Source organism: Tympanuchus pallidicinctus, unplaced genomic scaffold, assembly GCF_026119805.1.
Source record: "Tympanuchus pallidicinctus isolate F22 unplaced genomic scaffold, pur_lepc_1.0 scaffold19, whole genome shotgun sequence".
NCBI classification, from domain to species: Eukaryota; Metazoa; Chordata; class Aves; order Galliformes; family Phasianidae; genus Tympanuchus; species Tympanuchus pallidicinctus.
Window position 1 is genome coordinate 10847438 of NW_026294710.1, and position 25908 is coordinate 10873345.

The window sequence follows — 25908 nt, forward strand, 5'->3', positions numbered from 1 at the left end:
TGTTGTGCTAAGGGACTTGGTTTTGTGGGGAGATATTGGTGGTGGGTGGATGGTTGGACTAGATGATCTTTTCCAACATGGGTGGTTCTATGATTCTAAGATAATGGGCAGCTGGGAATTAAGTGGTTCATTGTAGGCTGCAATGAAGCTGCAGCCTCCATACTTCATAAAAATTAGTGTAGATATTAATGAAGAGTTAGATTGGGGGTTTTGTCAGTTAAGTTCCCCATCTGTTGTGAATGACAGGGAGTGGAGCTATGGAGATTTTTCTCTTATGGTAGCTGTACAGTACCAGCTCTTAAGAATAGGGAGTGTGGAGTAATTACACAAATATGGGTGGAGTGAAGGGCTTATCAGTGAGCCAAGAGAAGGATCAGACAGATTTTGTAATCTGTATTGGACTGGAAATGCTTTTCAAAAAGTCACCCATTTACAAAAAAGGACATGAAGGCCCAGTTTTAAAGTCCTGGCTGGAACAGGGGATTCTTTGCACAGTTAAACTGATTGCGTTATGTGCCTGATTAAAAATGACTTGTGAGTGAGAGGTACAGACTGGAGTTTACGCCTGAAGAGCTGGTTCCTCAATAGCAAGAACAGTTCTGATGTATTGTGTATCTACCATATAAAAAGTTTGGGAATCTCTTAATGCAAAGGCCAGGATGTGCTTCATATTTCCTGATATGTGTGGAAAAATGGTTTTGTAGAGAAAAGAAAATGTTTGGTCTTTTTTGTTGCTAATAGAAAAAAAACAACAACAATGTAAATAAGTATATGAAGGTGTGGTAACTTCTTTTGGTATTCAGATGGCCTTCTGTCCAAATGCTACAGAAAAAATTAGAGCACTGTAAATTCTGATCGGGAAGGAAGTGCCCTGGGAGTTGTGTGATAAGCAGTGTAATAAGGTTCCTTTTTTCCTTAGTCTTTGCAGATGAGGACCGTTTGTATTTCACTTGTAGTTCGGAACGAATTTGATTTGCGTGTGGTAAAACAAAGATGTATGGCACTTCAGATTTCTTTTTTGTTTTGCTCTTGATCTTATTAACTGATCCATGGAGACAAGTCATTGTGTCTGCAGTGTTCTGTCACGTTGGTGTGGGTTCAGGACTGGTGCCATTTGTACAAATGACTTCGAATAGTGGGTACTGAAAAACACGAAACATTGATAAATATAAAATATGATATCTTAGGTTTCAAAAGTAAGACATGAACTGTCAGTTTCTATGTATGAGCAAGAAAAACAACCTGATATATCTGTGTGACTTCTTTCCTAAAAATTAAAGTACTGAATAGTGTTTTCACTCATTCTTGACATAATAATATTTGAAATGTTCTTGCTGAGCTAATTAACTTGGTGACTACGCTCAGAAAAATAACTGTAATTGCATTAGCACTTGTGCTGTTTTATAAAAGATGCTCAAAGACAGTGAGATTTTCAGTCATTCAAGAGAGCATACAAATTAATCATTACTTACGTCCTTCATGCCACTGGCCGTCCGGTGGTCAGTAGGAAGAAGAGCCATATATTTCTGATTTTCTTACAATACTATTCATCAATATGTCTTCAAATACCTCATCCTGCAGCTCGGTGTCATTATCTCCATTGTACATACTGGAAAATTATGCGAAGGAGATAAAATGTAACTGTTCCACATGCACAAACAGCACTGAAAACTGAACCATTTATCCAGAAGATGAGTTCAGCGTGCCTGTAGTTTAATGGTGTGTCTGTGTGGTTATACAAGTTTCTTTGTCTATAAATTTAATTCATTACTTTTCTCTCATTCAGTTGGGACTCAAAACAGACAACAACCTCCTGTTCCTCTGATTTGTGCACAAAAGTCAACAATATCAAGAAAGAGAAATAAAAAGAAAAAACTACCCCTCAAAACTGTTGAGCCATTTACTATGAATAAGAAAACCAGTGCTGCAGAGAATGATAAGAAGCTGTCAGCAAACCCTGAAAGTTCCAATCTGCAAGCAGTTGAACCCCCTCTCAACGTAGAAGCCCCTCTTTCAGGATTTGGAATTATCCTTGAATCAGCTTCATCAGATGTAAGTTATATTTCAATACATTGAATCGCAGGTTTCTAAAGCGCTGGTCTGGGAAAACATGTACATATCAGCTTGAAATGTATTCCCTCTGTGCTGAATAAACAAGAAAACCTTGGGTAGTTTTGAATGGAGACAAATGCTGCAGTTTGGATAGATTTTTGTTTTTGTTTTCCAAGTTTCACAAACGTGAAGTTCAGTCTTGAATTTAAGGCTTTCTGTTGTCTGAGCTTGCAGTGGAAATTTGTTCTTCATCTTTCCTGGTCCCAGGAGCCACCGTGAGATCAGGAAAGTGCTACATTTACAAACAGTTCCAAACTCTGTCATTTATTGACTATTTCAGGTTGTTCTCTTATATGCCCTTATCCTACCAGGATGTAGTCATGCACTTTATTTTATGACTGGCTGGTTCTGCTGGCTTCAGAAGTCTTCTCACATCCATAAAGCTCATACCTGAGTCTGCTGAACTGGGTCCTTTAGTTTTCAACATTGTGGTTGCTAGATAAGTGCCTTGGCACTACTGATAATTTGACTGTAACTAAAGAAGCCAAAATTGCTTGCTCTTAAAACATGTTCTTGTCACATGTAAAATGGCACAAAGCCTGATCTCTCGATTCACATAACATGTATGCATCAATAGAAACATCACGTATTTGGAGGCTGATTTGCTTTGTTTAATGACCAAACAGATGTTGTCTGAGTAGTTCACTGATGAGTAAACTGATCATTAATTTCTCTAATACATTTTTAATTTTGAGAAGGTAATTTCCAATTTTGTAAATATTGTGAGATAGAAAAGCATAATTAAATTCAGCATCAATAAGCAGAAATGAAAACAATGCTGCAGATAACGTTCTACCTTTCTGAAAGTGGGAACTACTAATATAAGAGAGCAGTGGTGGTAATTCAGTTATATAGATGCAAGCCACACCACTAATTAGGTTGCAGTCTCATGTGGGTCTGTAGTGATATGAGGTAACTAGTTCCATGCTTTCTTTGAGGTTTCTCAGAGGTCCTTTTGCACTATGATATTTCCTAATGTTTGAGGGAATGTTTTGGGGTGAGGCCAGTAATTTATCGCCACTGTGTTTTTCCTGCTTGCAGTTTGTCTTTGCTTGTGGCACACTTTTCAGCTTGAAACATAGTTTTGAAAACAGTGCTTTTGTTTTGTGCTTGCAATGGAATTTAATTTGACTTTATGAATGTGTTTCATTGCTGGGCACAGTCCTTTGCAGATGCCAGTTTGAACTTAAGAAAGAACAGCAAACGTGTGGTTCATAAATCAGATCTTCATCTGCTCTCCCATGCTTTGGACAGTGTTTACCACAGCAGTTGTTTGAATATAGTTACAGAGTTCTAAGACAAACAAATTGATTTTTGTTTTGCCTTTGGAAATAAAACTGTTGAGTTCTGAAAAGAGATATATTTAACAGTGGAAATAAAATGTGACCTTAAACATTTTGAGAAAGCTAAATAAAGTCATTTCTTTCTGAATGAATGGTAGTATTATCTTTTTCTGTTTAGTCATAAGGATCTCTAGCGTGCTCACTACCAGCATGTCTGAGTGCCTAAGGAACCTGGAAGATGTTTTGCATAGCACTGTATTTTATTGTTCTCTTTACAATACTGAGTGAGTTGTGGGGTCATACACAGTACTGCTGCCACTGTAGTTTTCCCCATGTTCATTGAACTTTAAGGTCGTAGAACCATCTGAGTTGGAAGGGATCGTGAGTTTGAAGTATCATGGAGTTCCAGCTCCTAGCTCCACACAGACCACCCCAAATCCAAACCCTGTGACTGAGAGCGTTGGCCAAACGCTGCTTGAACTCAAGTCGGTGCCGTGCCCACTGCCCTGGGCCGGCTGTTCCGTGCCCACCGCCCTGTGGTGCAGACCTTTCCCTAGCACCCCCTGCCCCTCCCCAGCCACAGCTCCACGCCGTTCCCTCAGGCCCTGTCACTGAAAGCAGAGCTCAGAGCTGCCCCATGAGACTTCCCTTCTGTCTCCTCTTCTTTGGGCTGAACAAACCAAGAGACCTCAACCGCTCCTGATACGTCTTATCCTCCGGACCCTTCGCCATCTTTGTAGCCCTCTAACAGTTTGCTGTCCTTTTTGTGCTGTGGCACCCAAACAGCACCCGGTGCTGGAGGTGAGGCCACGCAGCACAGAGCAGGGTGGGACAATCCCTTCCCTTACCCAGTGGCAGTGCTGGGCCTGGTGCACCCCGGGGTACAGTCGGCCTTTTTAGCTCCAGGGCACACTGCTGACAGATCCAGCTCGCCGTTGACATCTCTGCTGAAGATCTCAGTTTCTTTTACAGAAAATTAGAGCTACATAACCAAAACCACTGCAATTAGTTCAGATCTGCTAAGATGAAATAGTGCTGTTTATGAACATGGAAGAAGCCTTTGTTCAGCTCAGTGAGACCAACTCTTAATCTGGACCTTGGATCAGATAACCCACTTTTTTAATGCAATTATCTGTTACTTTTGGTTAAACCTTCATGTGTTTGTTTTACTGTTGTAATGTTTCATTTATAATCTAATCATTTCTGATCTAAGCAGGGAGCCTATTGAAATGTTTAGGATTAATTCACTTCCTGTTAATTTTAGCACTGCACAAGCCTTTGGCATTCAGGTCTTATTTATTTTATTGTAAAGGAGTAGTTTACTCACCAGTTCCTTATGCCAGGATCATTACCTGTTAATAAATGCTTTTTCTTTTGAGAAATCACATTTAAATTGATCATATAGTTTAATTAGGTACTGATTGTCTTTGATGGAAGAATAATTTTCAGCTAAAGGAGAGCAAGTATAAATCAGTATTTTTCCTTCAGCCAATATAGAAATTGATTAAAATATTTAATATGAGGAATTCAAAACTAAAATAATATTGACTTCTCCGTGCTGATGCACAGGTGAGGTTTCAACTGCATTTTACAGCTGTGTTAGTGAGAATGACTTGTCTAGCCTGCTGGTATCATTGAGGTCATCTTAGATTACTATCTTAAGACCGAAGAAGCAAAATAGGGTAGGATGCTTTTGACACCATGGCAGCTACATTCTGGTTTTTGAGTAACATGAGGTGGAATTTTTCCCAAGTAGTAAACCTGGCCCATATGTATTTACATTTGAAAATCTGGCTATCACCAGAAACTTAGAAGTAAAATATTAAAAGCCCACCTACATCAGAAGTTTGTCAAATGTCAAATAGAGTAACTCTGTTTTGCTGGATCCAGCATTTTTACAGTTCTCACGGTAAAAAAAAAGAAACTACTTTTTATCCAGGAGAAACTGAAGAAAATGTGTTTTTCGGTTTATTACTTTTTTATTACTATCTGCATATTTCACGAATCTTCATTCTGGCTTCCAGAAGCATCGTGGTCTTCACTTTCTGTGTACCTGTCACCCAGTAAGCATGCATGGTCAGTGATAGTGTATGCTTTGAAGATATTTCTTGCTGTAACTCTCTTGGTATTGATTTTAAAAATCCATGGAAAAAGAGTTATGCAGCCAAATCCTTCTACAGTTGGCAGCCCTTTCCTCCAGCTAGACTCAATAAATTTGTAGGTGATTTGATGTAGGCTGGCATTTGCTCTTGCTCTGTAAACATTTTCAAAAATGCACCATCACTGGTGAATGTATTTTCATACAGGAAAAAAAAAAGAAGAGCAAGTTGTTAGGAATGAGGCTGTAACTTTATTTTCTCATATCACAACCACAGATTTGTTGTTTTTACCCCTTTCCAACTTCCAGATATTATCTTAAATACAGTCTTTTCTTGATGCATCTTCAAGCTGTATAAATAATTATTCCATGCAGATGCCTTGTGTAAGCATTTTGTGGTGATGGACATAGGAAGAAGACAATGCTGTAAATGTTGTTCATGTAATTTCTGATTTGTACAGACAGGGGCAACAGAAAAACTCAGAAAGTGGACTTCTTTGCAGGCCTTTGGCCCGTAGTGTACTTGAGACAAGTCTGATGAAATACAAGATCATTTTTTCCCTCTTCTGCTCCTCCATCTCCCTTTCTGGAAGTGATTTGCCACTGAGATTTTCTGTGCTGAAATAAGCCGTGTGCGTAACATCATCCTGTTCTCAGGATGCATTTAGGGGATATGAAACCAAGGGAAAAGTAGCTGATCAGCAAGCACTGGCGAAGAGACAACCTCCAAGTCATCCTCTACTTCATTTCGTATAGATGGCATTTGCACTGAGAGCCCTCTTGGGAAGCTGCATGGAATGGGGCTGTTGGCCCTGCAGTTGTCCTTCCTGGAAGTACCTGGCTGTCCCACAGCATGCTAATCAGCATCGTTTGCCAAGGAAACAGGTCCATAAAAATGATTAGCTAAATGGCTCAAAAGCTTTGTGTAGGAATGTCGCTCTAGGATGATCATCTGCTTTGTAATTATTATCAATATTGAAAGGTATCTCTTTTCTTTTTTGTTAGCTGTATGCCTTGAAATAATGTCAGTGATTGTTAACTATTACAGTGGCTAGACGTAAGTGTGATTATTTGATTTGCCTTTTGAAGTTCTTATTCACTGATGGAGTTTGATTTCAATGAAGTAGGCTGCTGTGGTATTGAATAGTTGGAAAAAGATTCATGGTTTGATTATTTATCTGATTGAGAAATCTCACCAGATGCATGACTGAAGTAAAATAATGTGTTTGAATGCCATTTTAATTAAAACATTTGTGTTCTTTTGGTAGCCAGAAGTGCAACTTGCAGAAGGCTTTGATGTCTTCATGCCGAAATCTCAGCTGGACTCTATATTATCAAACTATACTCGCTCAGGAAGTCTGCTATTTAGGAAGCTGGTTTGTGCATTTTTTGATGACCAGACTTTGGCTAACTCTTTACCAAATGGCAAAAGGAAAAGAGGGCTCAATGACAACCGGAAAGGACTAGACCAAAATATTGTGGGTGCAATAAAAGGTATGCTTTTACTTTCTTTCATACGTGTAACTAGAACATATTCTCAACTGAGGAGGATGTAAAGGGATTAGAATTTCTGACGTGCATTAGGTCTATTAAAATATGCAGTCTTATTTTTATTCTCTTTCGTTCACTTGTTAAAAATAGATTCTACAGGGACAGCTTGTGTTAAGTTTAAGCCAATGATTCTGGTTTCTGAAGTCAGGCTCCAAGGTTCCAAAGAATCTCAATGTTCTTTTAAGTTTGGTTTTTTTTTTTTTTTTTTTTTCTGGATATCAGAAGCACAAAGAAATCTTGAAAACATAATGAGATCACAACTGTTCCTCTTTAATCAAAATTCTGAGGCTTGCTGTATATCTGACTGTGTCTGCTCTGTAAATAGTTCAGTAGTTGGTGGCTGAATAGGGGAGAAGTGGTGGAAGATTATGTTGGGACCAGGAGATGAGTTTGTTGCTCATAAAAACTGTGAAGGTTTACCTTTTGTGGAAATAAGTTTCTTAGTTGAGTGTTTCTTATGTTGCATCTTTTTTGCTAGTGATCACTACTTTCCAGGTTCCAGAATAACACATCTACCGTCAAGCACTGTGATCACAACATATAAAGAGCTAGCTAGCATTACATGGGAGATTCTGAATTGGATTCTGCAGTTTTGAAATCTCATATAGCAGAAAAACTACGCAAGTTATAAAAAGACAGGCTGCACTGCAAAGCAGAGCTGACCAAGCACGAATACAGGCTGACAAAGATCAAATAGAGGCTGGGCGGAAAATGGCCTGAGAGAAGCCCTCAGAAGGATCTGGGGGTGTCCACTGATAAAAGACTCAACAGGAGCCAGCAATGTCTGCTTGCAGCCCAGAAGGCCAGCTGTATTCTGGGTTGCTTCAAGAGAAGTGTGACCAGGAGGTCAAGGGAGGTGATTCTGCCCCTCTATTCTGCTCTCGTGAGATCACATCTGGAGTATTGCTTCCAGTTCTAGAGCTCCCAACACAAGATATCAGGCTGTTGGAATGGATCCAGAGGAGGGCCATGAAGATGATCAGAGAGCTGGAGCAGCACCCCTATGAGGCTGAGAGAGTTTGAGCCCTTCAGCCTGGAGAAGAGAAGGCTTTGGGAAGACCTTATAGCTGCCTTCTTCCAGTGTCTGAAGGGGGACTACAGAAAAGCTGAGAAGGGACTTTTTATAAGGGCATGTAGAGACAGAATGAGGGAAAATAGCTCTAAACTGAAAGAGGGTAGATTTAGACTAGATATTAGAAAGAAATTCTTTACTGTGAGGGTGGTGAGACATTGGAACAGGCTGCCCAGATAGGTTATGGACGCCCCATCCCTGTAAGCATTCAAGGCCAGGGTGGATGGGCTTTTGAACCGCATGGTCTTGTGGGAGGTGGTCCTTGTGGTTTAGAAATAGATGATCTTAAGGGTCCAACCCAAACCATTCTATGATTCTATGATTATTGTCGGGCCCCTGACTTGTCCTGAGGTACAGGACAAGGTAACCTAGGTGACATAACGCAATGAGAAGAATTCCTGTAAGCACATTGGCAGCTAAAAGAGGAAGGGAAACCTTTTGCAGGCATGGTGTGTGTAGTTTCACCTCCACTCTCATGCAAGAAAACCACTGACATGTAAGGAGTGAGTCCAGTGGATGGCCACCAAGATTGTTACAGGACCAAAGTAGGTAAGTGATGACATAAGTGTGTGAATTGACTTGCGAGAAAAGGACGAGAGAACTGGGGTCAGTCAGCCTGGAGAAGAGAGTGCTCAGGAGAAACCATATTGCTGTCCATTACTGCATAGTGGAGTGGCATGGAGAAGGTGGAGCCAGATTGAAGAGGCGCAAGAAGTGTTGGACGCATGGAGAATTTCAACCTGATACAGGAAGCTTTTTTAACATGAGGGTGATCAGACAGTGAACCTGGAGCTCAGAGGGGCTGCAGGATCTCTGTTCTCAAAGGTATTCAGAATTTCATTGGACATGGTCCAGAGCATCATGATCTAGTTGACTGTGCTTTCAGTAGGAGGTTGGACATGGAGACCTCCAGAGGTCCCTTTTAACTCGTGTGATTCTTTAGTAAGGTGTCTGTGTCATAGTCTTAATATACTACCTTTTTTTTTCCTTGAGCTCAATCCTCTGTGAAGATCTGAAGTTGAATTCACTTCATCTGTATCTTGGTCTTCCCAAAAAGCTTTAAATGGAAGAGAAATGAATCAAAATTATTAAAAAAAATCCACTACTTGGACCAGCACTGTAGTAAAAAATTGCTTTTCAGTGAATGCAGTAGCACTATTAAAAGAGCAGTCACCACCCACTATGGAGAACAGTGTTTCTCAGTAGCTAAGTTTGTATTACCAGAGCAAATTCTGAAGTCTGGTTCAGCCTCTTCTCTTAGTGACAGTGGGGAAGAAAGGAAGGAGTTGTAGTTTCACAGATAAAAATTGTGGTGGTACTGCTGGACACCACTGTAATAATAATCTTCACTGCTACTTAAAGTATTGCCCAAACTCTAGTTCATGATCTGTGTTAGGGGAGCCTGTTCCTAGAAGCTGTGATGGAATACAATGCTAAGGGCTGATGTACTGTGGATCTTTACTCAGCCTGGCTCCAGCAGCACCCTTTTTCCTTGGGCTGTCGGACACTGTGGTTTCATTTGTTCCAAGAAATGACTGAGTCAGTATGAAATCTCCATGAGGACAACAACATGTTGTTTGCATTATTTCGTTAGGACATTCCTCTGCCACGTGTTCAAGATATCCTTTAGTGGCACTTCAGTCCTTCCCCATGTCAGAGATACAAAAGCGGAGACAAGGCTGTATTCATGACAGACATGAGCAGAGAACTCTAAGGAGAGACTGCTGGGTTGAAAATTCTCCTTGTCTGGAAGCATTTTAACTACCATCTTTATGAGCAGTTTAATACTGCTGCAACAGAATGATTAGCCAGTGAGAAATTCTTCTGTCTGACTTTGGATATTCAGTGGCACTTGTTGAATCACTTGCAGCATTTCTCCTGAACAATCAGTTTCTCTTGTGAGCTGCATCAATTTTCACCTACAACTCAGAGGAGTGGGGAGAGAGAGAACAAAGATCAGAGGTAGTTGTTTTTTCATTATGTTCTTGGCAAAAAATCCAGCCCTGCATGAAGGTCCGTTCCTGCAGAAGTCAATGAGCTGTCTTCAGATCTGCTGGGGATTTGATCTGATTTATGGCACGGGTGGTTACCACAGTACAGCTCAGATGAACTGGAATGATGAGCTCCCTCTTCTGCCTTCTTCCTACTACATTCCCACTTATTTTTTTTTCAGTCCTAGTGCTTTCATAACCAAGCATCGAGCAACCTAAGCTATTCTGAATTTCATTGAAGAGAAGAACTAGCAAGGCAATGTACAGGCTCTCCAAGGCTGCCATGATTTAGTTTCCCATGCAGACCACAGCAAGCAAGGTCGTAATTCCACCTTAGGAACTTGCAATAGACAACCTGGCTACAGCCTGTTGTCACAGGATGACCCCCAGGCCATGGTCACCAACTCAATCTGCAGTCACATGTTTGAAGTGCAAGACTTAGGACATCAGTCAGGCTCCCATTGTGTTAAGGACCACATGGATTCAGAAGGGAAAGATGATTTCTGCCTTCAAAGAGCCTCTAAGATTGAATGCTGGCACCATGTGAGACTGTGCTGACTTCTCTGAGCTCCTTGAGTGATTGTTCATCTTTGCTGAACAGACTACAGAGAAAAGTATTGTTAATGCTTTTCATGCAGTGATTTTGTCAAATTGTGAATGTGAAAAGAATTTGGAGAGTGCAATTGCTTTGGACTCCTTTGGAATTACCAGCCAGCACTGTGTCAAAACTCTGTGTACAAAAATACCAAATGGTCAACTTTTGCTACATATTCCCTCGTCCCATTTGTGCAACATTTATTCCCAAGGATTACAAATTCCTTCATCTGGAACCAGTTTTCTTTATCTGGTGGTCATAATAGACAGTTGGTTCTGAGAACCATGACCAAGCCTACAATAGCAATATTAGCAGTAATAATATTTTTTGTATTTTTGCCCTTTTCGCACACCTCTCAGTTGTACGATGAACAGTATTTTTCACAAGGAAGTCTTTCTTTTAGTGGCTTTATAAGAATACTATTCCATCTAATTTGGTGGTCTGAGAGCAACAACTGCAGGGATTTCTGCCATAGTGGGAACTGTGTCTTCCATCAGTTTGCTTGTAGACTTAGAAATGAGTCCAAGAGCCCAGCAGGTGACCAGATGTTCAGTTCTCTTCTTACACCATATGGAAAGCAGCAGTTAGAAGTGCCTACCACATCTGGAGACTCAGTTCAAAGTATGGTGTTATTTTTTGGTGATATTCTAGTGTGAAATTCATGGATGTCACATGGATGGTATAAACTGTTTCTTTAGGATAGGCTTTTGTAAGTAATAGCTATGATAGTTATATAGACAAATGACTTCTGAATGATAAAATCATGAAACACTGAGTTTGACCAGATTTGGCAATTCAATTTTGTGCAGTTGATGCTTTGGTACATTTTCTTTGTAATCCTCTTCAGCCTCCTTTATTTCAATTGTGGTGGCACTTTTAAAAAAGATGGTATCTTTTTATTTCAGTCTTCACAGAAAGATACTGCACTGCCAACCATGTGGATAAACTTCCTGGTCCTAGGGACTGGGTCCAAATTCTTCAGGATCAAATTAAACTGGCAAGAAGGCGATTAAAAAGAGGCTCAGGTATGTATAAAAATATTAGGAAAAACATATGGGAGTAAAATTAAAATCGTACAGCCTTTCTGTCCACAGAATTGTCTTTCTTGTTAAATGTGACTGTTGTATATGTTCACTCTATGAAAATTTGATCTCTCAGGTTTAGCAGGTTTCTCTGTCAAGTACAGGGTAACGAGTTGAGCTGTTTTTGCAACCAAGTTAGCTTAGAGTCTTCCTCAAATGTTGTCTCCAACCTCCTTCCATTAGCAACTGTAACTTCTTAGAATCTCAGAATATCCTGCAATGGAAGGGACCCATGAAGGTCATCGAGTTCAATGCCTGATTCTCAGGGCAACCTAAAAGTTAAGAGCATTCTTCCTAGTGTTCTATGGAATCTGAGTTATAAACTATCTCATCCAGCCAGGTTGCAGGTGGAAGGTTTTAAGTTCTGTGTTACTTGGCCTGACAAGCCACTTCTGTACTGTTAGGACATAACCTAAATTACCTTTCCTTCCAAACTGTGTGTGTCTGGAAGGTCACATTCCTTGTGAAAGAATGGACGTGACTGTAGCAAAAAAAAAAAAGAATGACCCACACTGATTGTGCTTATGAGGACCTACCAAAGCACACGAGTGAGCTTGCCTGTGGTGACTAACAAGTAATTTCAGTAGGGATTTGCAGCAGTTACTTAGCTCTGTAGGACAGCATACGTGCTTGATTGTGGGACTGGCCCAGCAGTGATGCAGTTCCAGCACTTGGCCCATGAGCTCTCAGTTGAGCTGACAGACAGCAGTGTGCAGTCTCCAAATCCCTTGTGGAATTCATAGGAACCTGAAAGCAATAGCACTGATTAAGAGATGTGTAATTGCTTCGTAAAGCTTAACTAGCCTCATTCTCATCTTCGTGCCGCCTGTCCTACAAGGGGCTTCGCTTACTTTTCATAGAATCATAGAATGGCTTGGGTTGAAGGGGAACTCAGAGACCATCTAGTTCCAATCCCTGTGCCATGGGCAGGTTTGCTAACTACTGAATCAGGCAGTAGATCACTTCACCCTTCTAGTGTTTCTTAAGGCTCTCCTGTGGTCATATTTCCTGCCCATCTCTCCCTTGGAGCATCTGACACCTGTTAGCATCTGTGAGCTTAAGGAATGGAAAACCAAGTGGCTAAGACAGGGATGGTGAGTCAGACCACAGGAAAACAGAAGAGTGTTTCTCTCCTGCTCCATGTATGTGTCAGTCAGCATTTTCAGAATTGACACAGGACTGGGAGCAAAATGCAGATTATTCAGTAGCATAAGCTTCCCTGAGTAGAACAGCAAACCATCACTAGCTTTAATAAGGGTTTCTTGTGCATGTTGGGAGAGGGAAGAGAGAGGGATACAAGATAATCTTGTTAACGATAGTGTCAGATTACTGATACTGTACAACATGACTGCTTTCTGCCCCTTTCGAAGGCTGGCTGGGCAGGACAGGAGCCCAGTATTAGGCTCTGTAGGTGAAGAGCACAGTGTGGGATGTGGGAAATAGAGGGCCTTTGGGTTGTCTGCAGAAGACCCTCAGGAAAGAAGATTGACCTAATTTTGTTTAGATTTTTATTTTCTTTTCATCTTTTTTTTAAGGACTTTTTGATGCCTCTGCAGGATATTAATTAAAATGACAGTGGTGTTCTGCTTTTACCTTTTAAATGGCGCTTTCATCTCTGGTCCTTTCCTGGGATGGAAGCATCTAAGTAGAGGATATTGTCTCCAAGTTAGCAAGACTGTAAAGAAAAATAAATGAAGCTGAGTTTGGTGAAACTGAATTAGATAAGTTCCAATCCCTGCAGAGGGAAGCTAACACAACCATTATGGGAATGAGAAGTAAACAGAAATGTACCTAGCAGAAACATACCTTATTTACTAAAAGAAGTGCATGCTAACTGGATTGCTAGAAAAGCTCTATTTTTTTCTGATGTTTAGTGTATTGATTGTTCCCTGTTTTCTTTCTGCCATTTGGACACAGGCAGACGTGTTCTTTTTTATCTAGCAGGAGTGATTGAATGTGCTGCTGTTGTTCCTGTCCACTGCTTAGAGGTTCCCCCTTTTGTGACGGAGCTGCCAGAGCTGATCATGCCAGCACTCTGCATTCTGCTTCCAGTGCAAGCTCATCCACACTGTTCCAGTGATGGCTCAGATTAACCCAACCTGACCTTGCACTGAAGCAAATGAGAAGTGTTCACATTTGCTTTGCTGGCCTTTGTGGCGGAAAAGCAGTAGGTAGCAGCAAAGAGGAGCAAACGGGTTGCAATAACATTTTCATCTTGTTGAAACAAATTTTTTTAGTACTTGTGCATTGTAATCATGAGCTTCTGATATGAGAGATGTAGATCTGATCAGACAACAGATCTGTCCAGTCCCGTGTTTTGTTTCCAGCAATGGCAATTAGCAGGTGCATAGGTGGGTCTACAAGGGTAAACCTGTCTATTTGGTCTGCAAACTGCAAATTTTAACTGTTAATTGTGAAGGCTTTCTGAAACTGTGAAAGCTGTATGTAACTTACAGCAGCCAAGATGCAAGAGGAGGGCAGGGATGGAGAGAGGTTTGATCTGCTGAGGGGAGATGATGTTCTCTGGCTCCATGTTGCAAAATGTTGCTTTTGAGAACCTGAAAACTAGTGGAGTCACAGCCACTGAGCTGAATACTTGTAGTCCCCTGGAAATCCATATGGAGAGCAATCACTGAGGGCCAGACCCATAAATAAAGTGTTGGGAAATACTGAGGGGTGAAGTAGGAACTTCAGTCCTACAAGAGAGTGAGATAGAAGCTGACACCAGAGGCCAAGCAAGTGTCCTACTCCCAAATCATCCTCTGTGTTCTGCCTGCACTTACTGAAACCTGCCATCTAAATTTGTTGTGGGCTAAGGTGCCTGAAGAACAATTCTGAGCCAGCGTTAACCTGAGACTTTCTAAGCCAACTCAAAATCTGTTTCTAGTTTGTTCTGATGCACAAGCTTTACTTGGAAAAGTTCAATTTTGTCTATTTATTTCCCAGAATCCACAAAACAACTTTTTAGTCACCACTGAGTTGTGCTAAATTTGAGCAGCAGAAGAGATGAGAGGCAGGTTTTCCATTCTGTTTGCCTTCCCCTGAGCCATTTAGTCCATCCTCTGATTAGTTTTTCATTTCAAACCACATAGTAAGACACTGCATTCATGAATAGCCCTCTCTGCTTTATCCTGTGAAACATTATTTCAGTCTGATAACGTAAATCCTGCTCTAGCTTTCAGTGATATTAATAATTTCAAAGAATTCTAGTGACGAGTGTGTTGGATCTGCTTTTTGTACCTCTTTCTCTGGGGTATATTCTCTTGAGTATTCCCAAATTAAATGAAATCATGATCACTGGATGATAGATGCTGTCCAGCTTCAACCTTATTTATCATGTTTTGCTCATCTCCTGGAATTAGGTACAGAAAAGCTCTCCACTTGGAAAGCTAATAATAAAAAAAAAACACTTAAAAATTGTGCTTTCTAGAAAATAGTTCCCCAGTGTAAATTCTGAAAGGTTGTTATCTTAAGGCAAATAAAAATTCATTTAAGTTCTAAATCAGTGACAGTATTCATGGCTGGAAATACTATTTTTTAATTTATTTATTTTGCTTTGGCTTTTTCTCAGTTCTTTTAGATTATTGCCTGAGATCTGAGACTTGGGTAGGTTGTTTTTTTTTTTTTATTTGTTAGATCTGAGAATAAAGCTGTCACTGCCATTAAATTTTTATTGGCCTTGTTCAGTCTGTTCAAAATTTCACAAGTTGGCTGTCACAGAGGGGAGAAGAGACTGTGAGGTTAATGTTACAAACAGATGTTATAATTAAAATTAAATAGTATGATAATATTCTTCAGCCCTGACTGTTGGGCCCATATCATGCCAACAGCACAGCCTACTGAGGCACAGCTTCATAGTGCCAGATCTGTCTCCTCCCAGCACAGAACCTGAGCCTGCTTGGCTTCTGGGATCAGATGCAAAGTGGCCTGGAAGGGAAGAAGTCAAAGGGAGCCACGTGTGTAATATTTCCTCTTTGAAAGCGGTGTGAATGACTGTGCAAATTGCCTTGTAATTTACACATTGTGTTTCCCATTGTGTGGTCTTTCCACCTACAGAGAGAATTGGGGTAGGGGACTGGTGGCCTTGCCAGTGTCAGTGCAGAGACAGACGGCCATTAGCATAATGATCTGAGGGCAAAATAAGAGGGAACTGACTTGCTGTTCATGTCGCTCCGTGCCAGACATAGTATCCAAGCCTTTTGATTACTAAACTCTTCATCCATTAATAAGCAGTAGGTCAGGGGCAGCACATCTCTTACAGTCAGATCTTCCTCCCTTTTTAAGTTCTGAAGAGTGTAAGCCATTATGCTGTAATGTCTGTCCATTGCATAGCCAGGAAAGCTGACGTTGTATGACTAACGCTCCTGAAACTGAGGGTGAGAGCTGTTCATGCAAAGTGATTACATTGTGCTTAACCTGGAAGCTTTTGATTGCCATAGCCAATAAAGGAAAACACAGCACTGTTGGAAAACATGCTGAAACTTTTCAGGCAGAATTAATTTAAATAAATTGCATTCCATGACATTTCATCCTTGAATTGTTTAAAATCAACGTTACCTTGTTGCAATGTAAAATAGTAGGAACAAAGGGAGAAAAAAATGCTTACACTCAAGAAGTGTGTCTTTTCTCCCCAGTCCTTGTTCAAATTGCTGCTTCCATTGCCTTGTATGAGGATTTTTTGTTTTGTTTTGTTTGCTATCTATTTCTCTTCATCCTTCTGATTTCCCTGGTCTGTGGTTTTGATGTAACATCTCTGTGTTGTGGGAGATGGCGTTGATTTTTTGCTTAGCAATACACGCATCACCAGGAAGGATGTAAGATGCGAGTCCAAGATGTGGTACAGTGCTTTTGTGGCCAGTATCTGAGTAAAGGTAGCAATATCAAAATAAATGACTGCACTGATAATCTTTCCAGCCCTAGGCATGCATGTACTTCAGTACAAGGAGCAAAACAGCAAGTGTACAATTAATGAACATGTACATCTAAACAATTTTGGGGAAGAAAAGACCTCTAAGGAAATGACTACTGTGATTGTTTTGCAAGAGCTACTGAGCCCTAGCCATGCAGCCAGAGGACAGAAAGGAGTCTCAGAATTACCTCAGCAGGGTCTATTCCTGTTTGCCTCGTTTTGCAAGCTGACTCAAGACACTTGAATTTTGGCTGGCAGTCTCAGGGTGTGGTTGTTGAAGGCAAACCTTTCCTGCTTGGAATCCAATGTGAGAAGATGCTGGTTTACATCCATGTTAGGAGGTCAGGGTGTTTGTCATGCGTTTGTGAGCAGGAGCTTTACTGATCATACTTTGCTTGAAGCTGTGGTTACGTATCCAGTTTCATAAAACAAATGCACACAGCTACTGAGAAGAGTAAGTAGGTTCTCAGTGTTTCTGTCTTGTTTCCACTCCCTTTTTGGCACTGGAAAAAGCATTCATTCAACTGTACTGTCAGTTTTTAACTAGTTCTGACCTCTGTGACTGTATGAATGTTTGTGCTGGCATGAGGAACGAGCCTGGAACAATTGGTGACGAGCTTTATCTCCTCTTTAGTGCCATCAGTACTGTGGTATTGTGCCAGATTAAAATGGACAGGTAATTGCTTTTGTCATCATCACTGTTGGTTCTGCAAATTTGGAGACTCAAGTCCTTACCTTCTGAAAGGCAGGGACTTCCTGGCCTCCACTTGTTACTGTGTTACTTCATTCTCCTTCAAGTTCAGCCAGGTGTGAGAAGGGCAATGAAGTAGAGGGATAGCCACATCTGCAAGAGTTTCTGCTGAGACTTCCAGTAAATTCTACCATTTTAGTGCACAGTGTATTTGGCACAGACTCTGATATGGATAGATGGAAGATTTTCAGACCATTCCCAATGCTCACCTCTTGCTTCCTCCATTTTCATAGCTTGAGTCCCACGGGGCCATTTACTGTTTTTCATCTCTTGTATGCTGAATAACCGTGCTGCAGAACTGCTTGGTGCAGGTGCTTCTTCATAGCACAGCAAGAAGTTGGGCTCAGAATGCCACTGCAGTAGGATATATCCTGTCTGTTTTTCTCAGCTGCTCACTGCACCACACTTGCTCATCCATCACTGTTAGTCCAATGCATACGAATGCAGAGACAGAGAATCGTGTAATCTCTTAGATGTGGCACTGAAGGACATGATTTAGTGGGCATGTTGGTGATGATGGGTTGATGGTTGGACTAAATGATCTTAGTGATCTTTTCCAACCTTAATGATTCTGTGATTCTTTTCTCATTCACTCAGCTCCATGTTCTTTCCAAAATTAATGATTTTAATACATCCAGGCACTTAATTTCTTTCTGTTCAGTGTACCACCTTCTCATAGGAAGCAGAAAAAGGTTCAAGGCAGAATCAGGGTAACTTGCACGTCCATGTCATGTACTTGTCAAGGCTCTCCACTTAAACCTTCCAGGGATGAAAGCTGTTTAGTACTAGGGGTTTCTTGTCTGTTTCCTCTCTCTACAACTGTCTGCAAGGTTGTAGTGAGGAGGCTGTTGATCTCTTTTCTAAGGGGGCGATTGATAGGACATGAGGAAATGGTGTCAAGGTGCTGCTGGATATTAAGAAGAATTTATTCACTGAGAGTTTGGCTAAGAATTGGACTAAGCTGCCCAGAGACATAATGAAGTCCCCATCCCTGGGTGTATTTAAGAGACACATAGATGTGGCAGTGAGGGACGTGGTTTAGTGTTGAGATCTGGGGGGTCATGTTGGTGCTGAAGGTCTTTTCCAACCCAGATGGTGCTGTGATTCTTTAATGCAACTTATTTTGTGGAACCGAGTAAAGAGCAAATAACTAAAAACTAAACTGGCATCCAGCAAGTGAGAAAGGGTAGCAAGGGGTAGCAGAAGGAAGGGAACTCTAATGTAGCTCAGCAGCTAGATGAGTTTGTCTTATGATATCCTCGTAACAGCAACAACTTGATATCTTTTTGTGTAGCTATAATAAACAGTCCAGGACAGTTAGCTTAGTTTCAAGTGGAAGCTAAATGAAGTTGCTCAGTGCATCTATAGCCTCGGTTGAAACTTGATGTCAATGAATAATGTGCAGTGAATGGATGTGATAAGATGTATATCCACCGCAGTGATCACGTGCAATGTCAAGGACTTCTTCTCTATGACTATAGCTAGTTTGCTGAAGTGCTCTTGAAGATCTGATTGCGTTCTAAAGGCCTAAAATATGCTGAGTTGTCAAAAGACAAAGGTAGTAGGATTTTGAATAGGACTTGTGTACATTTGACTCCTAATTCCTGGTGGGTGCCTGTAATGTACTCTAGGTTCAAACACACACACTAGAATACGGCGGTCTAACAAGTTGCTGCACATCTGCTGAGCCATTTGAACTATCTATGCATACCTTTGGTTGGTGACAAATATGAGATGAACAAATTAAGCTTTACAAATTAAGCTTTCAGCCTTCTTTTCTGTGGGCTAAATTAAGTCAAATTTTGCATAAGCTATGGATTAAAAGCGTGTGTGTGTATCTACATTGTAATTGATTGTGTACCTGCATGGCTACATGTTTGTGTAAGCATGCTGGGTGCCCACTTCCAAGTCATTCTGCCCTGGCACATCTGTTCCTCCCAAAACAAGCTTGCCTGCAGTCACAGGAAGTTTGGCTGCAGAAATGAGAATATTCACACTTTTCCCTTAGGAATCTGATGATGGCAGCTGCAGGAGGATCGAGCATCAGCCTTGGGGGTTCCTCTTCCAAGGGCTGCTGGGGCTAGCTTAACAAACAAACTTCTCTTCTGTGATTTTATGAAATGGTTGCAATTCCCCTCGTGTCTTGAAACCCTAAAATGAGCCAGTGTCACTCCAGCCTGTTTCTGGCACAGCCGTTTATTAATACCAAACTCCCTCTTCTAAGTTTGCATTTTTATTTTATGACCTTTTTCTCCGAGCAGTGAGTTTTTAACTGAGCAATAGCAAATTGAAGCTGAGGAAAGTAGATAGAAAATGCAAAATCACTCTACACGATGTAGCTTTTTAATCGCATGCCTGTATTCAGTAAAAGTAATGAGATTTCTTGTTTATATTTGTAATCAGCAGAGCCAACTGACTATGATGAGAAGCCGGACATTTCTTTACTACAAACAGGTAAAATGCATTAAAATTTTTATCAGCTTCCAATGTGTGTATTTGTTTATTGCACAGCAGCATTTTTCAGTAATCCTGGCATGCCGTATACCGTCGGGTAATTGTACAGAGGACCCAGCTATCTGACTTTTCAATGCTCTGCATTAAAAAACAAATGCACCAGAATCTTACAATTTCCCCCTCTATTTCACGTTCATAAAACCTCAAGGTTCGTGATAGCAGCTAAGCTAATAAGGCTGGTAAGTTACTGTGTGTATTCTAAACAGGGACTTTGCTCACCAATATTTCTGGGAGTTTTTTGAATTCCTAACAGTGTTATTGGTAGGGACAGACACAGTGATTTCTGTTGAAGCTTCCATTCAGTTGTGCATGGTATTAGCAGTATCTTACGTGTACAGAAGGATTGCGAAGACAGTTTTATGGTGGGTAAGTGTTGTTTTACTTCTTCTTGAAGAGCATTCACACCATCTCAAAGCCTGACAGTTATTAAAAGCAGTGGCCTTGGGAGTAAATATTTTTGCACTGAGAGTGAAATCTGAACCACTCTCTCATTAAGAGTCAGTTCATTAATAAGTGCCCTGATGGTAGGAGACGAGCTCCCACAGCTGATTGGAGGCAGTGTCTTAAGGAGATGATCGTTTCCCTGTCATTTCACCAGGTTGCAGCTTAATGCTGACAAAGCCAAGGGAAAAGGGAGGGATGCTACAGATGCTGCGAGACTTTTAGCAGATGAATAGGGTCAAGGATTGCAGTTCATTATAATCAGATTCCGAAGGTGTAACAACAAAGGGTGGCTGGAGATCAGCTGTGCCATTTGTGTGACGACCAGAACGTGACTGGCATTGGGCTGCTGGGCGCAGGACGTAGGACCTGGAGGCTCAGGGTGGTTGGGAGAGCAGCAGTGCAGCATCTGCCTCAGCAGGATCGCTTCCTAATCTCTCTTACATAAGGGCTGGAGAAGGAGCTTTCATCCACCACTGCTGCACGCTGGGGCCAGAGCAGCAGCTGCCAGCCGCCCAGCGCGGCCGCTTGAAATCCTGCTGTCAGAGCACGTGCAGTTACTAAGGAATAAGACCAGCGAAGCAGCGGTGAGGACAAGCAGCTATAGTCTTGTGCTGGCAGAGACCCAGTGGGGGCTGGGAGCACACGCTCGCTGTGAGCCGCCGTGCTGCTTTCTTGGCCAGCCACTGAATATTTCAGGGTACTATTGTGATAATAGACACAGGAAGCTCTAGTTTGGAAGATCTCTTCCAAGTGACATCCTGTTTGTTTCTTTTATCAGGGAGGGAAGCAATTCCATTGAAAGAGCACCCTAATAAAGCTGGCTAATGCTACGTGGTGTTATCTTTTCATTGCTGTTGTAATCGTGTTAAGGAGCAGAATTATCGGATTGCTGTGCTTTTCTTTGGAGGCAGCTTCTGTAGCTACTGCTTGCATCTGACGTTATCGATGGAATGGGCATGATGAGATGGTTGGGGCAGAGAAGATGGCTCTCTTTCCACTCTGCTATCAGTCTGATTGCTCATACACCTGTGAGCATGTGTGCACGCACAGTTCTTGAGCTGCAGGGTCCCTCTGCATGCATATGTCTCCATACTATCTGTGGAAGCATGCCTAAATAAACCACGCTACGATTTGCTTTGGTGGGGGAGGTGATGCTCACAGGCTGCACGCCAGGCATTTGACTCACACCCATTATTATATGTGTGCAAGTGTCTCTTTATAGTACATATCGATGTAATACAATACTGTTCTTGGAAGCAAGTGATTTAAAGTGATATGCAGACAGCCTAATGACAATAATTACAATGGAGAGCCAAAATACAGATGCTTTCTATCTAGGAGTGTCGCATAAGAGGTGAAAAGCAACTTTTACAGAGGTCTTTCCCTGTCTTAGTACAGCTGGTTTTATAAAGGATGCTACTGGCAGGGCATTAAAAGAGACCGTTAATGTGAGGTATTCAAGCTGTCTTCTCTGTTTGGCTTGAAAACTCTTTGGGGAAGAGTTTGTGTGTTTGTGCAGTGGCTGCTCTGATAGCTGACATCTCCAGAAGCTATTTTGAGAAAAATCAGGAACAAGCAGTGGTTAACGTGGTGTGGTGAAAGCAGACTCAATCAGATTGCATAGAGTCTTGCACAAGGATGGACTGGGAGAAATGGTGGGGTGTTGGAGCTGCTTGTGACGGACATCAGGTGGCCTTGAATCGTAGAATTGTGTGAGTTGGAAGGAAGCTTTAAAGGTCATTTAGCCCAACTTCCCTGCAGTGAACAGGGACACCTACAGCTAGATCAGGTTGCTCAGAGCCCTGTCCAGCCTGACCTTGAGTTTCTCCAGGGACAGGACATCCAACACCTCTCTGGGCAACCTGTTTCAGTGCCTCACCACCCTTACTGGAAGAAACTATTTCATAATGCTCAATCTAAATTTCTCCTCTTTTAGTTTGAATCCATTTCCCCTTATCCTATGCAGCAGACCCAGCTAAAGAGTCTGTCCCCTTGGCTTTCAAGAGCTGGACAAACTTGTGAAGTGAAAGCACCCAGTGTGAACTGAATCAATGGGAACTGCTTGTGCAGAAAAAGAGGAACTAGGCTGTCTTTCATCTGTCTTTTTTGCTCAGTCAGTGCTGCCCAGCGACATTATAAAGGGGTCTGGGTACACATGGACTATTGGAGTTACAATTCTTCAACCTGCACATTTGCAGATCACAGCCTATGGCTGGCACTTTGAGTTGAAAGTCTGCTTGCTCTCATCTCTCTTCATAGTTGGTAGGGTAAGGAGGTAGTTCAGATGAGCTAAGTTTGTATTTGGAAGTAAGTGACTCTTTGGCACAGGGAGAACTATGCTCTGAGTGCAGTTAATTTATCCAGGTGCCTATAGCCAGGTTTGAATGTGCTCCCTCTGGGCCCACAGGTAGCAAAGTTGTGAGCTTTGGGGAGGGGAGGAGTGTTTTGTTTGCAAAACTGTCCTTTGGAACTTGAAATCCTTGTAAAAACATAGCTGGTACATTCTCACAAAACTGGGGAAGGTGTTTGTGCCCAATTATATTTTAGCACTTCAGAACAGGAATCATGCTCCCCTTTTAAAATCACTGGAGATGCTAAGAGTGCCTTTGCTTTGAAGGCTGATGATTGAAGGGTGTTTAAAGAGAATTGGAAGAACTATGGCAGGGAAACTTGCTAGGAACTTTGGCGGAATAACAGATGAATCTCAAGAAAATACCAGAAGAATTTGTCTCTAGCAAACCTTATGAAAGCTCAGGTTTCCCACAGCTCCAGCTTTTGCACGTACTGACACAGCTGTTGCTTAAGCTGAAGTCTGTGTCCAAACCTGAGCTGAGATGGATCAGACAGCTCCCAGGCTAATCGCTGTGTGGAACTGGAAGACTGGTCAGTTTCTGAGTGATGTGGGAACCTGAAAGCTGTGAGATATCTCTTTATCAGGCTGAAGACATGGCAGCTTTTAGAATCTGTCCGTATCAGCTGGCATTGCAAAAACAAAGCTGATCTTATTTTGGCCTGTGATTTACATTGAGCATCTGGATTTCATGTTTAAAAAAAAGGCATAACCATGAGTTCTGCATATGGGAACCAATTTAAGGTGGCTGTAGCACCCTTTTCATCAACTCTCATCTTGAAAATCACATTTGGAATAGATATGCACCCAAGACCACGAGCCCTCCTTACACCGGTGTTCTGGGCTGCAGCTGTGCCGAAGGTTTTGGATGGATTCTCCACATTGGGGTTAATTTCAAGATGAGAAATATTTTTTATATCCCTAAAAGAATCAGAGACAGTAACATCCCAATCCTCAGGTCCAGAGGTGATACAGCTTTGTGAAAAGATGATAACAATCTCTTGGTAAAGAAACCAATGATAAGAAAATAGCAGCAATCCAATTCTATGTAGGTTGTCTCCTTTTCTCTCGAAATACAATATCAAGAAAACCAAGCTTCAAAAAAAAAAAAAAAAAACCCACCTTTTTGAAACCTTAAATATAAATCCTTTATTGTAATATAAATCTTTATCCTTTCAATGCATGATTGTATGAGTCTTTCCTTTTTCATTGGGTCGTATTTGCCTCTTACACTGATTGATGTCTGTCTCCTGTTTGCCCTGTGTTCTCAGCACTGTAGTTGTAATTCTTCTGTCCATCTTTCATTGTTCTGTTTAGAAAGAAAAACACATTCTTAAAGTGGTATCAAAAAGATGGGTTATAATCATAGAGCACACCTGCTTTTTTTCATTCTGCCATATGCATTTAGACTGCCGTGGTGCGGGAATTTCTTTTCCTCATTTTTTTCCCAAAGAACATCCAAAAATATGCACTCCGGGTTTAAAATTCATGTGGTGCTTTTTTCACTCCTTCAGAAACGTAACTTCAAAGTGGGAAACATTGCAGTGCAGTTTGCGTCGTGGCCTAATGTAGCACTTCACATCTCAAGTGGGGTGTGCTTTATTTTCAGTGGAGAAACGTTGCTCAGTATGAAAGGAAATCCATTCAGTTTGCTTTCTTTAGGTGGTTGGTTCTACTCTGGGAGGAATGAAGCAGTCGCTGTCTGTTCATTCTGATGGGTGATTGTCCCCCTCTACTCAGCTCTTGTGAGGCCCCACCTGCAGTACTGCATCCAGGCCTGGGGCCCCCAGCACAGGAAGGACGTGGAGCTCTTGGAGCAGGTCCAGAGGAGGGCACTAAGATGATCAGAGGGCTGGAACACCTCTCCTGTGAGCAAAGGCTGAGGGAACTGGGCTTGTTTAGCTTGGAGAAGAGAAGGCTTTGGGGAGACCCCATTGTGGCCTTCCAGTTCTTGAAGGGAGCACATAAACAGGAGGGGGAAATAAACAGATGCTGTTTATGAGGGTGGAGAGTGATAGGACAAGGGTCCAAACTGGTCTTAAGCTGAGACAGGGAGGTTTGGGTTAGATATCAGGAGAAAGTTTTTCACACAGAGGGTGGTGACACACTGGAACAGGTTGCCCAAGGAGGCTGTGGATGCCCCATCCCTGCAGGCATTGTATGAAATTGAGATCAGAATTCATATATGTCATTTCTATCTTTTGCTTTGCTTCTAAATGAACGACTGAACTGATTTCTTAAACGTGCTTTTACTTTTAAGCTAATGGCTTCAAACCCTTCCTTCCTTCAGGTAACCTGTTTGACACCACAACAGATAGCCTGATAGATGCAAGCCTCGATTTTCCTGTTTAAATTTTACATCCTGCGCCAGTGGTTTTAGCAGATACGAACCTCCTGTCGTTTAAGTAATGTCCATGTGAGGTCAGCGTTGGGATGTTGGATCCTGCAGCACGTGGATGTCCACACCGTTCTCCCTTCACGTTTGTGTTGTCTCACACGTTTTCCCAGTCACTTCAAATAACAAAACCGACAGATTGTTTTGCTGTTTTTCAGCTTAATTAAAGATGATTTCCCTCCATATCGTGCATTAGTTAATTGGTGTGGTATCCTCTGTAACTGAAGTCATTCTCTTGCTTTTGTTTTCCCTTTGCCATTGTACCGTTCCACATGGCTGTATGATTGCCAGCAGTGTTTCATCTTAAGCTATGCAGAGGTGAATAAACACAGTTGGATGACTCTTCTCCTCCCCTGGGACCGTGGTGGCATTTCTCTCCTTCCCAAACCCAAGGGGCTTGATGAGCACTTAAGAGGTGAAGCACTTTGTTCTTGTGCATATGCAGACCCACCTTTCCTGTCTGGCTGCTGTTTCTCTGTTTGAAGACCTGTGGTACAAATGGCCAGTCATATATACCTGTAATTCAGAGGGCACGGTTGGATTGGATTTAGGACTAAAGAGAGCAGGATCTGTCTCATTGGCATCCATTTCTGGGTAATAACAGGGATAAGTTGCAGATCAAGCAAGCTGGAGTTCCCCTGTGTGGTCCCAGTGTGATGGCTCTTGAGTGGTTTTGTAGTGCAGGTTACAGGAGCAGACCATTCTCTCCTCCTTTGTCCACCATCTTTTCCTACCGCCTCAATCTCAAGATGTTCTACTTT

At 41.7% G+C, this 25908-nt stretch overlaps 1 protein-coding gene across 4 annotated transcripts in view; it reads left to right on the forward strand.

Moving 5' to 3' along the window:
* The window catches only part of BEND7 (BEN domain containing 7), a 46656-nt gene extending 21326 nt beyond the window's left edge, over nucleotides 1-25330 (forward strand). The window contains exons 5-9 of one of the 4 annotated variants that reach the window (XM_052681239.1): nucleotides 1787-2052; nucleotides 6762-6987; nucleotides 11608-11727; nucleotides 19851-19898; nucleotides 25043-25330. In XM_052681239.1, coding sequence (XP_052537199.1) covers nucleotides 1787-2052; nucleotides 6762-6987; nucleotides 11608-11727; nucleotides 19851-19898; nucleotides 25043-25104 — 722 coding nt within the window. In that variant the 3' untranslated portion in view covers nucleotides 25105-25330. Of the gene's footprint in view, nucleotides 1-1786; nucleotides 2053-6761; nucleotides 6988-11607; nucleotides 11728-19847; nucleotides 19899-25042 lie in introns of all 4 variants that reach the window. The other 3 variants (XM_052681238.1, XM_052681241.1, XM_052681240.1) reach the window with 3 other exon arrangements.
* Nucleotides 25331-25908: the final 578 nt, after the last annotated feature.